Genomic DNA, 17,538 nt, shown 5'->3' with positions numbered 1-17,538 from the left:
AATGCTACATCTTGGTGCCTCACTTCATCTCATCACGTAGGCATTTTATTACCTCATATCATCACACAAAAAAAAAAGGGTGAGTTTAGCATAATAAGATATTTCAAGAGGGAGGGCCCACATTCACATAATTTTTATAATATGATATTGTTGTAATTGTTCTATTTTATCATTGTTGTTGTTGGTAATCTCTTGCTGTGCCTAATTTATAAATTAAACTTTATCATAGGCATTAATGCATAATAAAAAAAAAACATAGTGTATATGGGTTTAGTACTATCTGCAGTCTCAGATATCTCCTGGGGGTCTTAGAATGTACTGCCCTGGAGAGAGGAGACTACTGTATAGTACACTTCTCAGATCCTGGAGCAAGATCACCTGATTTCAAGTCCTAGGCTGATGATCACTAACAGTATAACCCTGGCAAGTTGCTACACCTCTCTCTGCTGTGGTTTCCTCATCTATACAACAGAGATATTAACAGAACCTCTCTCATAAGGATATGTGTGAATTAGAGTTAAAATAGGCAAAATGCATGCCCAATACTAAGCACTCAGTAAGTGTTTGCTAGCAAGATGTCAGCAGGCATCACTAATCTCCTAAAATCTCCTAAGAATCCAAAAGGAGATCTCAGAAGGCCACTGCTACTCAGTACAGAGCCCAGGTAATGACCATTACAATAAGAAAATAAGACACTTTAATGGGAAAGTTCAGGAATCCCAGGCTTAACTTCCAGTTCTCCCAACTAGCCAAAGCTGTCAGTGTCTCTGCCCAAGCGCCCGTGGGCTAACCCCCACCTTGCCCTCCTACCTTTCCCTCCTCCCTCCTTTGCCCTCAGATACTCTCCTGCCCAAATGGCAGCCAGAATGGTCCTTTAAGGTCATAAGTCAGTTTAATGGGTATAGAGTTTCAGTTTTACAAGATGAAAAGAGGTCTAGAGATTGGTTATGCAACAGGGTGGATGTACTTAATATCAAACTGTACACTTTAAAATGGCAAAGATGGCCAACTTTATGTTGCACAAATTTTATCACAATTTTAAAAAAGCATAAATCATATCAGGTCATTCTTCTGCTCCAAACCTGATAGAAATAAAATCTGCATTTCTCTTCATGGTCTAGAAAGTTCTTCCCTCCTCTTTTTCCTCATCTTTATCCTCCCTCTCCTCCTCCTCCTCTCCCCTCTCCCCTCTCCTCTTCCTCCTGATTCTTTTTTTTCCCCTCATCTTTCACTAATTTTGGCATCATCAGCATCGTCATCATTAAAATTTGCAAATAGCACCAAAATGACATCACTGGATCCAAGGTTCCCTAGTTGGTCATCCAAGGACTCCAGTGCCTTCTCTGTCAGAAGAGGGACCAGTCTGACTGATGGGCAGCTCAAACCAGTCCAGGTGCTGTGGTGCTGTGCTCACATAATCCAGCCCAAATGCTGGAGGCTCCATAGGCTAGAACAGCTGACACACAGTGCAAGTCCGGCCTCTGCTCATATCCTGTGTCCACTTCTAGCAGGAACCAGAGGTTGGGAGCTTGGTGTGAATTTGTTTACTAAATAGTTGAGGTTTCCACTGACCTACTGAGAAACTGCTTTTAAAATCTTGCCTGCAGGGGCACCTGTGTGGCTCAGTCGGTTAAGTATCCAAATCTTGATTTCAGTTCAGGTCATGATCTCAGGGTTGTGGGATCAAGCCCTATGTTGGACTCCACACTGAGCATGAAGTCTGCTTGAGATTTGCTCTCTCCCTCTCTCTCTCTGACCCTCCCCCTGCTCACATTCTCTCTCTCTAAATAAAGTAATTAATAAAATAAGATAAAATAATAAATAAAATAAAATAAAATAAAATAAAATAAAATAAAATAAAATAAAATCCTCCTTGCAGAACCAGACTCCTAACTGCAGAGAACACCCTGCAGGGTCACCAGAGGGGAAGTGAGTGGTGGGTGGGGGGATAGGTGATGGGGATGAGGGAGGGCACTTGTGATGAACACTGGGTATTGTACAGAAGTTCTGAATCACTATATTACACACCTGAAATTAATATTACACTGTATGTTATTAACTCACTGGAATTTCAATAAAAACTTTTTTTAAAAGATGAAAGGAAAAAAATAAAATGAGGCCATTAGAGTGGACCCTAGTGCCACATGACTGGTGTCCTTATAAAAAGGGACATTTGGATACAGACATGCACACAGAGAGAACAGCCTATGAATATGGAGGCAGACATGAGGGGATGTTTCGACAGGCCAGAGGTCACCAGCCTGCTGTGACCAGCAGAATCCATGAGAGAGCCTGGAGCAGGTTCTCCCTCATGGCCTCAAGGGAACCAGCCCTGCCACCACCTTGATTTTGGACTTCTCATCTCCAGGACTGAGAGTGAATAAATCTCTTCAGTTTGTGGTGCTTTGTTATGGCAGCCTCAGGAGACTCATATGGGGAGGTTCCTCACACCCCTCTGGGCTGTGACAATTCCCTAGGAAGACTGAGAACTCACTCAAACTGTAGTAGTTGCAGTTATGGTTTATGAGGACTAACAATACAGATTAAGATCAACCAAAGATCAAGAAGGGCAGAGTGAGGCTCAAGCCACTAGGACACTGCAGACCCAGTTGCTAATAAACAACACACATTTGTTTCTCACAGTTCTGGAGGCTGGAGGTCCAGGTTCAAGGTACCAACAGGTTCCCTGTCTGGTGAGAACCTGCTTCCTGGTTCACAGATGACCATATTCTCACCATATCCTCACATGGAACAATGACCAGGGAGTTCTCTGGGGCCTCTCTTTGTAAAGGCATACATCCCATTCATGGGGGCTGCACCCTCATAAGCTAATCTCCTCCCAAAGGCCCCACTTCCCCATATCATCACTTTGGGCAGTATGTTTCAGCATATGGATTTGGGGGACACAGACATTAGTCTACAGGACCAGGAGAAACACCAAACATGAGATAGATAGATAGATAGATAGATAGATAGATAGATAGATAGATAGATGATAGATAGATTTTATATATATTCTGCTTCTAGGCTCATAGGCCATTTCATGCCTATGCTTCACTTCCTACTTTCTCCACCTTCTTCCTCTCACAGATATGTACTTCTAGAATCACTGTCTTTTTCCTTTTTTGCCCTTTTAATTCTTCCTAACACAGAGCAGAGAAACAGCAAAGAGGATAGAGGGTGGAGGAACTGGGAGTGCACGAGCCAGTGTCGGGGGCATGAGCAGGCATCAGCAGTTGGAGGGGGTGTCTCACTAGAGATCTGGGGGGATACAAGTTACAAAGTATGGTAAAGCTTGGAAAAATGCAAAGCACTGCTTCATCCAGAGAAGCAGAATGTTCAGCACAGCTCTTTCATGACTGAGAGGCTCTGAAAGCTGTAGTGATGGAGAGAAACCCACAGGTGAGAGCAGACATAAAATTAGATGTTGGTGTGCAACCCAGTGCTATGTCACTTTTCAGACGAGAAGAAGGTTTGGGGAAATGCTGGGTTTTTTAATAGGAAAAGTCTACAGATACCACGGTTGGAAAACAGCACTTTCATTGGCTGTTTCATTGCCTTGGATGTACACAGGTAGAGAAAAAGTGTAGGGTGTCCAGAGAGGAGCAAGGAGAATGAGGAAGGGGGTGTAGAGATGAGCTAATGTGAAGACAGTGGGGAGCATGATGCACGTGAAGCATGGTTGCTGTGGACCCCCAGGAGAAGGGAATGAGTAGCTGATGGATATTTGGGAAGCATTCACATCCTCTGTAGAGAGGGTGTACATAGCCTCACACTATCATGTTTAAATTAGTCCTAATCAAATGCAACTAAGGAATTTGTTGCTAGGGTTGAAATCTGGGAAACCACAGATGACTTATTCCATTGGGGTGGAGAGAAGTAACAGCCCTTGCCTGGGATGCTGTTCCTCCTGAACTTGTCATGACCAGCTTTTTCAATAATTCAGGTCTCAGCTTAGCTGTCACCTGCTCAGAGAAGACTTGACCTCTCCAGCAGAACACGTTCTCCCTCCACCTATGGGAATCACCATGGATGGCCTGACTTGATTGATGTCACAGAGCAATATGAAATTATCTTTCTCATTGAATTCTTTGCTTCCTTGGTGTCTGACTCTCCCACTAAAATGTTTGCTCCATAAGATCAGGGGTCTTGCCTGTCATATTCACCTCTAGATTCCGCAGTGCTAATTATTCTAGTAACTGCCCACACTCATAAGGCAGCCAAGTCATCACAAGCACTCCATTAAATACAAGACATTTGTACATTAACGTATTTAGGCCATGCAGCAAACTAGATTTTATTTATTTCCCTCTTGAAAGAAAAAAAAGAAGAAACTTGAGGCCCAGAGGGTTCGGGTGACTTCTCTAAAGTTTCACAACTGCAAGTGCCAGGGCTGGGATTTGAACACTCTTAACCACTGCACCACACAGTGTGTAACCAATAAACACATATTGACTAAATGACTCCATCAGTGCATGAGTGAACAAATGAATGAGGCTTTGAATCCAGAACCTCTGCCTATAGCAGGCAGCAAGAAAGGTATTGAGGTTTATGCAGCTCTGTTCATCAGGAACCACCCAGGTGTCATCCAACTGCAGAGGTAATCCCAGGGTTAATTACCTCTGTGGTGCTGAAGAGGATCTCCATGCCCTGGGCTGCAAGGAAAGCCTCCCTGCCAGACCGGAGGTTGGCAATATGCTTGAGGCAGAGCAGGAGTGCCCGGCGTATCAGCACATAGGCGTTGGCAGCGTCATGGCAATGCCAGTCCTGATGCAGTTTGAGCAAGCTGGTGACGTAGCCTCTGTTCACAGCCCTGCGGCTGTTAGACTCTGAAACCAATGGAAGAAGGTGATGTCAGTCACAGGCTCTCCTGGCCACACCTGCCTGAGGATGCCCCAGTGTACCTCCCTCAAGATACTCATTATAAAGGGACTAAGAATAACTTTCCATTGGGGAAAACTGGCAGATGTCACCTTAATCAAGTGATCAAAGTGAACATCACTGTGTGTGTTGCACTGAGAAAAACACAGCATCACTTCTATGGCATTCCTGCCCAAAATGCATAGCCTGAATTTAGCCATGAGGAAAATCAGCAAACCCCAAATGAGGGGCATGCTACCAATCACCTGATCAATACTCTTCAAAAATGTCAAGGTGATGAAAGGAAAAAAAAAAAAAAAAAAAAGAAGGGAGGGGAGGGGAGGGGAGGGGAGGGGAGGGGAGGGGAGGGGAGAAGAGAGAGCTAAAGAATTTATATAACATGTAAGTACAATACAGGATTATTATTTAGATCCTGAGCCAGAAAACAATTTTTGTCCTTTGCTACTACAGGGCATTAGTGAGGCAGTCAGTAAAATTTGAACAAGGTCTATAAATTAACAGTATTACATCGACATATATTAAATTGTGGTAACTTGCGCTTATGTAAGAGAAAATCCTTTGTTTAGGAAACTCACAACTGGAGAATGTGAATGTCTGTAATATATTCTTAAAAAGTTCAGAAAAAAAATACAATAACGTGGGGGAGGGTGAAAGAATGAATGAGAGAGAGAGAGACAGAGAGAGACATTTCCACCAGATTTCCATTCCTCTTCCCTAAATCTTAGCAGACTTAGGGTATCATCACTGCGTTGAGTAAATTACAAGACTTAGTTTGGAAAGAAGACACTGAATGGGACATGATAGCCAAAAGGCTGTGTACATCACAGAAGTGTCGCGTGTTTATCTTAGGGAGCACGGAAGCAGCTTATGGATAATCAAGGTCTGACTCAGCCCAAGAAAGGAATTCCTCATAGTCAAGGCTATCCAACAAGAGGATGGACTCTCTGCGGTAGGGGTAACCAGGCACAATGTTCAGATGGTGGAAGACCAGCCAGCAGGGACGTGGTCTGGGGCTTTCTTCCATCTGATGCAGAAACATAAGAGAGGGCTTTTATTTTTCCCTTCACAACTTCAGTTCCACAATTTTTCTTTCATAACTGAAAGGATCCTAGTGGAGACCTCCCATGAGACACACCCTATAGGATAAGTGCAGGATGTCCTGATTTTTCCAGGGTATGCTTTAAATTCTCATAGAGGAAACACAGAGGGAAGAATAGTCCAAAATATTTCTCTCAACAGTTAACATATGCCCTTTCCAGCTTAACCTCCTTGGGCTACCAGCATCATGGACAAATGTGTCCCAGCCCAGATCTATCCAGCAGGTGGTTGGTCACCCCTGCTCCTACGAGCAAAATGCACTGCATTACCATAACCGGCTGACTCTTAGTACGAATGCCCAAATCTTGCAGCTCTGCACTCACTGCTGCATTTCTCCATTATCCAAACCATTCACACTGGCTTATGAGACAATATAGGCCCCTGGCCGAGTGTGTGTGTGAGAGAGATCCCCTGAGCTGTAATTGGAGAAGCAAAATTTCAGCTCAAAGTCAGATTTTTCCCTAAGACCATGTAAGTGCACATAAGTGAAAAAAATAACATAAAAATTCAGCACTTTATTCCGGAGGGGTTTTCTTATATTAAAGGAATTTTCTTTTTTCTGCGAGTTTGTCAAATTCTAAATTGTCAGGCTTGGCTGAGCCCCACTGAGATTTTTGACCCATTTGTACAGTTTTGTTTTGTTTTGTTTTGTTTTCACTTTTACAACATTTCATTCAGCCATGACCCTGAACTGAGAGTGATGAGCTTTATTTGCCCACTGATGTGTTTGTGGAAGGTTTAAATCTCCTTCATTACCTCCTTTACTGAATTATTCTTTTGCATCAAAAATATTTCTCTCCTTGGTTGGTCTCAGCTACAAAGCACCAGAGTTCTTTACTGCCTAAATGAGGTTCCAGCCTATCCAATATCTGATTTTTAAAAGAAAATGGGGATTAAGTAGGAGGTATTAGAGTATTGCCTCCTGGAAAGATTCCAGAATGGCAAAAACAGTACACAGAGGCCCCATGGGCACGGAGAGGTTAAGGACTTTAGGTCTTTTATCTATTTTAAGAATAGGAGACTAATAATGTATTATCTTAATGACCTTCATCCCCTACTCTTCTTGGGGGAGGGGGGCATAAAGGGAAAAAAAATCTTTAATTGTCTCAGAGAAAAATCTTTTATCAAATCCTAATGATTTTATTCATGATTTCCTGTTAATCCTCAACAAGCTGCCATGTTTACTAACATCTAAAAATCGCTATACCTCCTTCCCCGCCAACTCTACACCAGTCAATCTTTCCCTGAGACTGGCTTGCAGTTTTGCAAAAGTCAATATGCCTCTAAAACCGGACAAAAGGAGATTCAGCAAACTGAGGAAGAGCAAATGTGGAGGAGAGCCAAAGAATGAAATGAGGGTCACCGAGATCAGTGATGTGCAGGAGTTCTAGAAGATTTGAGAGGGATCAGCACCTGGCCAAATATCTAGGAGAAAATGTTTCTCCTGGGTGAGCTCAGGATTTGGGGCAGGAGAGGACTCCAGGTTCCCCAGCCCTCTTCCCCTCTTCAAAACAAATCTGCAGCACTTAAGTCTGTTTATATATAAAGGGATTCCTCCTAAGATTTTCTTGGAAAAAATTCCTGCTCCTTATTTTTTTTTAACTTTTCCCCAAGTAGATTGGTTTATCTTAACCAGTAGGAGGATGGAGCCAGGGTGGACAGAGAGGAGCTCTGAGCTCAACATTGTGGAGGCCGAGAAAATTAAGGCCATTCCACTTTAAGTTCAGCGTTATCACAGGTACAGCCATCCCAGGCCCCTGTGAATAAGAGCTGAACTTTACCTTACTTCAGTTACAGGAAGAAAACAGTTTACAGCTTATCGTCCTAGAAAGCCCCATATTAGAATAAAAACAGAGCCCAAGCCAGTGGCGGGAAGCCCCTATTAGAATAAGAACAGAGCTCAATGCCCTTGAAGGCCCCAAATCAAAATGTAAACAGAACTTGAGGAATTGCTCCAGCCCTTCTGGACGTCCCCTAGACCAGTCCTTAAAACTAAGCTGAAACCCACCTCCAGGTCCAAGTCCCTGCTCCGCCGCGTCGGGTATACTTGGACCCAAGCTCGAGCTTGTAAATAAACCCTCGTGTGTTTGCATCGGTGTCGGCTCCTCGGTGGTTTCCCAGATTCGCAATCTTGGGCACAACAAACATCTCACCCCATACTCCCACCCCATCTCAATGGCACTCTCAGTGCCCAATCTCCATCTTGCCCAATGTGTTCTCTGGTCTGCTTTCCTTTGGCAAATTCATGAACTCAACTTTGACCTTCCCTCCATTCATCCTCTGATATTCTACTGCCTCTGCCTCTCCAGATTATATCCTCCAGAGTGAGGTCTCCTTTGTGAGATGTGATCAGTCTGAAATGTGACCAAGTAATATCCTATAATATTATGCAGCAGATTTTTATACTCAGGTAAAAAGAAAAAAATAATAAATAAGTAGAAGGGAATAGGCCAAGATACCACTAGTACTTATGGAGGGGGAGGAGAGTGAGGATTCTATTTGCTTTAGACTTTTTACATTTGATTTAGGCTTTTCTGTAGTTCATATTCCCCATATACTCTACAATGAGCTCTGATAATCAGGAGGGGTAAAAAATGTTACCTTCAGGCTGGAGGTCCATAGACTGTTGATTGTGTCATGCTGTAAATGCCTGTGGGCAGGGCCAATAGTCCCCAGGTTGCCATAGCAACCAACTCACCTTTTTTCAGTCTTCTCCCCTCCTCTTCAAAAGTGAATTACCTGCCTACCCCCTGAAGGCACTTGAGGTCCTGACCACCTCTATAAAGATGTTTGTCTTTTTTTTTTTTTTAAGATTTTATTTATTTATTTAACAGAGAAAAAACACAAGCAGCAGGAGCAGCAGATGAAGAGGGAGAAACAGGCTCCCTGCTCAGCAGGGAGCCCCCAACATGGGGCTCCAACCCAGGACTCTGAAATCATGACCTGACCTGAAGGCAGATGCTTAACTGACTGCATCCCCCTAAGATGTTTGTCTTTTAAAGAGGAAAGTCTACACACCTTCAAGACTCAAAGATGGAATTTCTCCTGGGAAATATTCAGCCTCATGACAGGCTGGTGAAGAAATGCTCCGTGAACCAGATTATTATCCCTGCTAGCAGCCCACTCCTCTGCCACTGCCCTTTGGCAAAACCAAAGGAAATTTTATCTCTGCTCTTTATTTTCCATATCTGGAGATTTCATCAGCCCATTTAGGGTGAAGTGATGACTTCATAGAGGCCATATGGAAACCTGCAGCAGAGCAATGAGCCAAACAACAGCCACGGCTCTCAAATGAGACGGACAAATTAGTGCAGACTCTAAACACAACTTTCCCACGGTCATGTACACACCCTGCATGGCCTCACTGGGCCTGCTGTCAGCTGCCTTTTGGGACTCCTTGTACCTGGTCAGGAACTCCACTGTTCTAACTGCATGGCCTTGAACATGTCAGCTCACTGTTCTATCACTAAGTCTTTATCTGAATGACAAAACTAATAACATCCCTTCCTTGGGAGTTGTCGAGAAAATTAAATGAGATAATACACATAAAGTTGATAGCTTGATCCCTGGCTCATAATTAGCATTTGATACCTGTTGCCTCTCATGACTCATTATCAACATGATAAGCAAAATCTATTTATTATCCCAACTTGCCCTCTATTGTTATGGACAACAAAGTGCCAAAGCCTCAGGATATGAACATAGTCTTTTTGGCAGCCTCATTCAAGAGCAGGAATTCCAGGATCACAGAGCTGTTGGTTTGAATTTTGGCTCTACCAGTTGCTAGCTGTATAACCTTCTTTAAGCTGATTAGCCAGCCTGAACTATATTTCCATCTTCTGCAAACACTAAGGCAAGATGAAAAAAGATTAATTACAACATTAGCCTTACAAGTCTATTATAGGGAATGAATGCATAGCATAGCACCTGGCATAAAGCATGTGCTCAGTAAATGACAATTCCCTTCTCCATAAGGATGACATCAAACTTGACATATCTTTCTTTTACCAATGGCAATTGCCCAAGGAAAACCTTCTGAATAAATAAAATTTATCAAGTTTCTTCAATTTCCAAGTAATGTGACTGACTTCTCATCTCAAAATATCCACCAGTTTTACATTGTTGCCCATCTGTCCTTAGGCATCCCGATACAGACACACTGAGGATCACACCTCACTTTATCCCAGAGGTCCATATGGAAAAGTCCATAGTGTAGACCCTTATTGTTCCTCTCTCAGGCAAAAGTTACCTCAGCTCGGTCCCCTGATACCTAAGCTTTTCTAGAGGACTGATTAGCATTCTAAGATCCTCTTGATTGATAATGTTCAAGTGGTTAATATTTCACCCTTGCTTTGGATAAGGTACATATGAGGAAGAATGAGCACAGGGATTCCAGGCTCCCATCACTCTTGAGACCAGAAATCATCTTCAGCCACACAACATACTATGACATTACCATATCAATAAATTCTTACCCAGGGAAATTAAACAGCCTCATCATTTGTTTCAAGAACTTAATGAAAATCCATTCATACAAACTATTGACAATTCAGCTAGTCCTTTTCAGGGCAGTGGCCCCTTCTCAGAGCAGAAGACAACTTAACTGGGCTGATCAAACTCCCATTTACTCTTCAAGTTTTGCTTCCAAATCCTCTCTGTACTGTGTGCCCCAACTCTGAGTAATGACATCACAAATATTGCCTGATCTCAATCAGGACTCTACACTGAAAGACCCACTTTGGACACAAGCATACCCATTCTATAATAACCACCTGAGAAGTCTGCCTTGGGAGATATTATTACATCGAGGTACTGGTGACATCAACCACACTAAACAATAATACACTTGCCTTTGCAGCACATTACTTTAGTGGTCTTTGCAGGGAGTCAATTTAGAAGATACTTCTGGACAAAGCAGCCTTTTACCAAGACTTATAAATCATATCATATGAACAACGAGCTGCCTACTTTGCCATTAAAACACCAGTTACAATTACAGAGTATTTATTTACTGAATGTTTCCTATGTGCTCAGTACTGGGCTAATCACTTTAAATGATTATCTCATTTATCTCCTGGAAATGCTTTGAGATAAGCATTATTTTCCTTTTGCAGATGAAGGCACAGAAGGCTGAGAGAAGTCAGACAACTTATTGATGCCCTTAGAGCTTATAAATGGCCTGTCCGTGATTCTGATGGGACTCTCCATCTGCCTCCAAAGCCGACGTCCCATACCATTACTCTCAAAGCTTTTGATGATGAAGTGGTGATAGTTTACACTTTTCACACCCAGAAGAAACCTTTTACCTATCACCAGAATAGCCAAGTTCTTGAGGAAGGTTTTTGAAAAGCTACTGGAGATAAAGCCAGTGAACACCTGAACCCTGAGTGCTTGAGGAGAATGGCTTTCAGGTGATTTTACCACAGCTCAGCCCCTCACCCAAACTGTCTCTCCATCTCCTCTGTTCCCTCCCAGGCCCTGACATTATGGAGAGAGTTGATTTTTAATAGGAGACTTGACAAGATTTAAAGGCCCCAGGAAGCGGCCCATAGTTCTTCAGGTCACAAGAGGAGGTGTTTGAGAGTCTTCCTGTCACTCAGCCAGTGACTCCGGGAGGCCAGCCCAGAAGTTAGGCCCAGACATGAGCGCGGTCAGTCAGCTGTACCCCCACCCCAGTTCCTCCCCTGGCAGCTGCAGCATGTGGTTTCCTCACAAAGGAGGAGCCGCAATGCATGTACTGAGACATAACTAATCTTAATGTCACGGATCATGGAAATTATACTCTATTATCATTAGCCCAAATAAGAATAATGATATTGAATTACAGGTATATTTTTTTCTCCTTGTAGAATAGATGCATTTCAGGAAACTTGACTGTCAAGCACATTTTAGTCTCAAGCAAAGCTTGTTTTCCCATGGATCACCCTCAAAACCATGAAGGATGCTTTTCCTGAGCCCCAGAAATAGTGGCTGGGAAGCACTAGAGAATGTCTTCATAGCCATTTTAAATCTATAGTCTTCTATTTCTTTTTTTTTTCCAATCACCAGTTCCTTTTAATACCTCTCCACAGAGATATTCTCAAACCATAGGCACTCTTCCACTCCAAGGAAAGCCTGAGATGCCACATCTGCCTCTCCTGTGAGCCCATGGCGGGAACCAGAGCTCAGGCAGGGCATCAGGCTGCAACACTAGAGGAGGAGGGATCACCACCACTGACAAGCTCCTCCACTTCAGTACTTGGCATCCCACATGACAGATCAGTCGCATATCAAACTTTATCAATGCTACGGCATACATTCTTTCATATGTGAGTATTTCCAAAATTAAGTGCTTCTTAACCAATGACAGTGTTTCAATTATAACTGGCAGCGTTTTTTCACTCCATGGCACATAAAAAGTGGCGCATCTTGCAGTCAATGACATGTTAAAGTTGAGGAAATATGATTAATTTTTCAATATTGTTAGCTTGAAAATTCTCTGAAATGAGTTCGTTCCCAGCTAGGGCTTATCACTTGAGAGGTTTGCTGTGCATGCACAAATATGCAGAGGCACTTTGTCCTGAAAGCCAGATCCTGTGGTGGTGAGGTACGCAGTAAACTGCCAACTAAATCCACGCTCATTCACCCAAAACCCAAGGCACCACCATGAATTCATTCAACAAACTCTTAGCAACTACCCCACGTGCCAGCATGTGCCAGGCACTTTTGTAGGCACTGGGGTACTACAGGGGAAGATGAAATGGACCATGTCTCTGCTGTTAAGGGGCTTATTTCCCATGCCAGAGCTGGAGAGCCACAGATCCAAGTAGGCACACACACAGAGAAAAAAAATAGAACATTTCAGACAGTGACAAGTGCTACAGTGCTAATAAAGCAGCAGTGGTAGAGGGGGTGCCTGCGTGGCTCAGTCTGTTAGGCATCTGACTCTTGGTTTCAGCTCAGGTCATGATCTCAAACTCATGAGTTCGAGTTCCATGTGGGACTCCTCACTCAGTGGGAAGTCTGCTTGAGACTCCCTCTCTCTTTCTTTCTCTCTCTCTCTCTCCTCTCTCCCTTTGTCCATCCCCTGGCTTACATATGCACACTTCACTCACTCCCTGTCTCTCTCTCTAGAATAAATAAATAAATCTTTAAAAAAATTTTCATATAGCAATGGTAGAGTGAGTGGGGGGGGGGCAACTATTTTAGACTGAGTGCTCAGGGAAGACCCTTTGAGGAGAAAATATTAGTACTAAACTTAAATCATAGGAAAGAATCGGGAAACAGAGGTGGTAGAAAATTCTAGAAATCTTGAGAGCACAACCAAGGGGAAAAGCCCAAAGTTGGTAAGTACAAAAAGTCTTCAGCTAAAGCCAGGTGAAAAAGTTGAGAGCAGGGGGAGATTATCGAAAAGGAAGGCAGGGGTCAGAATGCATGACCTCCCCCCACACTGACATCCATCATGGCAGGTTTTGCAAAAGTGGAGGGATATGCACAGAGATTTTTCCCTCACTCTCCTTTTGGTTACTTATTTGTGGTATCTCTGCAAGAAAGTCCTGAGGGATGATCATCTTTGCCCAGACCTAAATTTTTCCAGTTTTCCTACCCATCCAAAGTTTTATGTTGAGTCTAGACTTCAGTGGGGAAAGAAGTAATTGCTAAGCCCCAAGACAAGCTACTGTCCTTTCTGGGTCCCTGCTTCACTGTCTTTCCACTATCAACTGATCAGATGATGACATTTGAAGAAGAGAGGCAGGATTTATACCCGCTAAGGAGAAAGCCAAGACCTTCCCCTACTGCCTTTTTCTATCAATTGATCTGTGAGATACTAGTCTGTCAGTCGTGTCACCCGCTTCTGACCCAGGACAGACAAGCAGCACAGACTGCAGGAAATGCACCTACTAAGTGCTGCAAATATCATATGCCAACTGGTTCATGCTGCAGTATGCCTCTGGGCCTGGAGGGGCACTGGAGGAAGGTGGGGAGCATGTGCCTCCTTGCTCCTGGCTGGCTGCCCTCTGGCCATAGGGCATACAGCAGTACATTACAATAAAATCACAGGACCAGAGCGTTGTGCTCCCTGGTTCCAACACCTCTCCCACCCCCACCCCCAAAACAGCGATGGCTGCAGGGAAATCTGGAAGGCTGGGGATGCAGGAGGGCCCTGGTGTTCTCTGGGTCACACTGTGTGGGGAGCAGTGGCTGCCATCTGTGGGCCCCTGAGATTGGGGCAGGGGCTAGGAGAGAGGCTAACCAGTGTCTCTAACTATCCCCAGCTGCTGCCAGAGCAGCCTCACTGTCATCTGTGCACATGCAATGGCTCTGCAAAGGATTTCGTTTAGGCAAACTTATATTTCTTTTTAAAAGGGGGGGCGGGATTGAAACCCTCTGGTAGTGAAAGTACGGATTTTAGTCCCAATATATCAAGTACCTGTTACACCATCTTGAGCAAGTGAATCAACTACATTGGGCCGGAATGTTTTCAGGGGCTGGATATTATTATTTCCTGGGGAGAGGATCACTATCCTGTGCACTGTACAATGTTCAGCAGCACCCTAGCCTCAGCCCACTAGGTGCCAGGAGCACCCTCACTCCCCAGATGTGGCCACCAAAACTGCCTTTGGACCTTGCACAATGTCCCCTCTGGGACAATACCACTCTGGTTGAGAACCACTGCACCACAACAGTTAAATATTTACCTGTCTTGCCAGACTACTGTGAAGTTTAATGGGATCATGCTTGAAAAGGTGCTTGGTAAACTGCTAATATTAGACTTCTGTAAGAAACACCTGACTCACACCTCGACATAAACAAATAATTGTATAGTCAATCTTGAATGTGATGAAGAAGCTCCTGTGCATCCGCAGGGTGGGGAAATGTTTATCTTTTTGTCTATCTCTTTAAATCTCTGCAATACTTTATCTATGTCAGTCCATAGCCAGTCATTCATTACGCCAGGATGATACACGTTCTCAAAACTAAGTTAGAGCTCAGCAATCCTGGATATTAACCCCTGATTCCCTAGAATGGAAACAAAATGAGGGTATATGGGTCAACTGAACGGGCCAGATCTGCTGCATTCAACAATGTACTTACTCCTCTAGAGGGAACACGGAGGCTAAAAACAAATGGGTATCATTCAACACTCAGGGAGATCTAAGGAGATGAATTTACATTGCAACAAGCTTTATGCCCTTCTCTGACCAAGTCCTGAAACTCCCAGGGTTTTCCAAATGGTGGTGATAGGAAAGTGAGAGATGATCTTTATAGAGATTTACTAAGATCTAGCATTATACTCCCACAACACATACGTCACCTTGTTTAAATCTTACCGGTTCTCCTTGGAGGGTATCATGTTCCCTGCTTTACAGGTGAAGTGGTTCCAGCATGGTCACTGAGGAATACATCTAGAGAGGCTCTGATTGGAATCCGCAATCTCGTAAGAGTCAGCTTTGAGACCACTATGCAAACACTATTCTCCACCATGTCTTATCCTTGCAGACAGTAAGAGGTTTGAGCTTTTAGTAAACACACACCCTGCATACATGACCCTGAGCGTCCCTCAAGGGGTATTCACACCGTTGGCAAAGGAACACCATGGCCCAACATGCAGATAATCAAGGCAGATAATCAAGTCAGAGGCAAAGCCCTGGATATAGGACTAGTCTTATGTTACTACCAGAGTACAGGACCACCTGGTTAAAAGACAGTATCATCCATGGGCTTAAGAATCAGGACTGGTTACAATCTTATCATAACAATATTTTATGTAGCCAGAACTTTTGTGTAGAGCAGGAAAAACTCAATACCACCATCCACAGCTCTGTTAGAGAAGTGTGGGTCCCTTTTAAACATGCTGGCCATCTTGAGAGGATGGTTCACCATCCTGCCCATACCACCAACCATCATAATCTCCACTGGATGCTGAAACTCCCCATTTAATTAGACTTGGTTCAATTGTTTAATTAAGTCTCTTAGTCCCAAGAGACCTAAAAGTTCCTCAACCAGGGCTCAATAATGAATACACAACATTTTGGATCTTTCCCTGAGTCACACTTCACTAGCCCTTCCTTATAACCACCGCATAGTAAAAACGAACACACTTTTCAGACCCCCTGAAGGACGTGTCCACACATCTTTAATCCACAATCTCAGACAACAGACTGAGCTCTGAGAGTGTCCTGTGAATATTTATTTCAGATGTTTCAAACTTGATTCCATTAAGCCCCAAAGAACTTCCATGGAAGTTTCTCAGAGTCAATCAAGAGCCCCTGAAGGCAGTTATACAATAAGTTATGGGGATAAAAAGTAGAGTGTGAGGAATATCATCAATAGTACTATAATAACGTTGTATGGTGACAGACGGTGCCTGCCCTTATCGTGGTGAGCATTGCATGACGGGCAGAACTCTAGAATCACTATGTTGTATACCTGAAACCAAGATAAGAGTGTAGGTCAGCTATACTTCAATAATAAACATAGAAGTAAAAAAATAAAGCAAACCAGGGAAAGAGGAGGAGCAAGGGAGAGACCAGGTCATCCTTCATTGGGATTTCTCACTTCTGCTTTCATTTTATCTGCTTTAGATGCATCATTTCCTTATTTTATTTTATTTTTTTAAAAGCGGTCTTCTACTAAGGAGTTCCCAAACGACACCTCTTATGGAGGCCTCCCATTTTTGCAAAGTCAACCTAAAGTCAAATGCCACGATGAAGAAGTAATTTAAGAGCACACAGGCCATCAGCAAGCAGAGTCCGGGTTTCCCCAGCTTTGTGTGAAGGGTGGAAGGAAGATTATGAAAGGAAGATTTTCTGCTTTGGAGGCAGTCATAACTGAATTCAAAGTGTAGCCCTCTACTTACCTTTTTTGGGACCTCAGGAAAATTAATGAACCTCCCTCACTCTACTTTCCTTGTACGTAAAATGGACATGTAACGTGCCTGGCAAGTGTCAGCGCTCTGTATTCAATAGTCTGATCACTATTCCTTGAAGGTACTCTAATAAACAGTAATTCTCTTCCCATACCCCACCCTGCTTCCTATGTCCTAGAGGGGCGGCCGTAAACAGTTCAAGAGACATATTATTAACTGGATGGGGGATGCCTGTGGACCTTGGGAAGACAGACAGGCATTTCCCTCAAGTGGTGCCTTGGCAGCAAAAGCAAGATCCAGGTTGTCAGAGGGCGTGAAGGAGATGGGGAAATATAACTGCAAGATTTGCTGCTGCTCACCAGAGGCAGCCCTCAAAAAAGCTGCTGGGGATGCTCCCCGCCCTCCATAAGTCCTGTTCAATCATGCTCACATCACTGGGGATGCAACAAATTCCAGAGGCTTTTCCAACCCAGGGCTCCACTCACCCTGCCTCCTCCCAACTCCCTTAAATAATGGCTGAGCAAATGCCTCTGAGACCATCTTCAGCTAATTTCCTTCAAGACATGCAAGCTGCTAACGCTGGGAAGTACAGATAGTGTGGAATAGCAAATATGGCCAAAATTAGATTAAAATAACCTCCTGATAAACAAATTACTCACTGAAAATAAATATTCCATCGCTGCGACCACGATAACTAAAAGAAGAGCACC

At 43.6% G+C, this 17,538-nt stretch overlaps 1 protein-coding gene across 10 annotated transcripts in view; it reads right to left on the bottom strand.

Moving 5' to 3' along the window:
• Nucleotides 1-9,157, bottom strand: part of AGBL1 (AGBL carboxypeptidase 1) — a 561,424-nt gene extending 552,267 nt beyond the window's left edge. For 9 of the 10 annotated variants that reach the window (XR_012017745.1, XM_072799044.1, XM_072799053.1 and 6 more), the window contains exons 1-2: nt 8,581-8,646; nt 4,621-4,829 (exon numbers count right to left, since the gene is read on the bottom strand). Coding sequence is in view for 9 of the 10 variants with exons in the window: in XM_072799044.1 (XP_072655145.1) it covers nt 4,621-4,829; nt 8,581-8,599 (228 nt within the window). In the remaining variant the exon portion in view is untranslated. Of the gene's footprint in view, nt 1-4,620; nt 4,830-8,580; nt 8,647-8,997 lie in introns of those variants that run through there. The other variant, XM_072799089.1, reaches the window with a different exon arrangement.
• Nucleotides 9,158-17,538: the final 8,381 nt, after the last annotated feature.

The sequence above is a fragment of the Canis lupus genome, chromosome 2 (assembly GCF_048164855.1).
Source record: "Canis lupus baileyi chromosome 2, mCanLup2.hap1, whole genome shotgun sequence".
NCBI classification, from domain to species: domain Eukaryota; kingdom Metazoa; phylum Chordata; class Mammalia; order Carnivora; family Canidae; genus Canis; species Canis lupus.
Note: the sequence above shows the minus strand (reverse complement) of the source record. Positions and strands in the feature narration are given on the sequence as shown.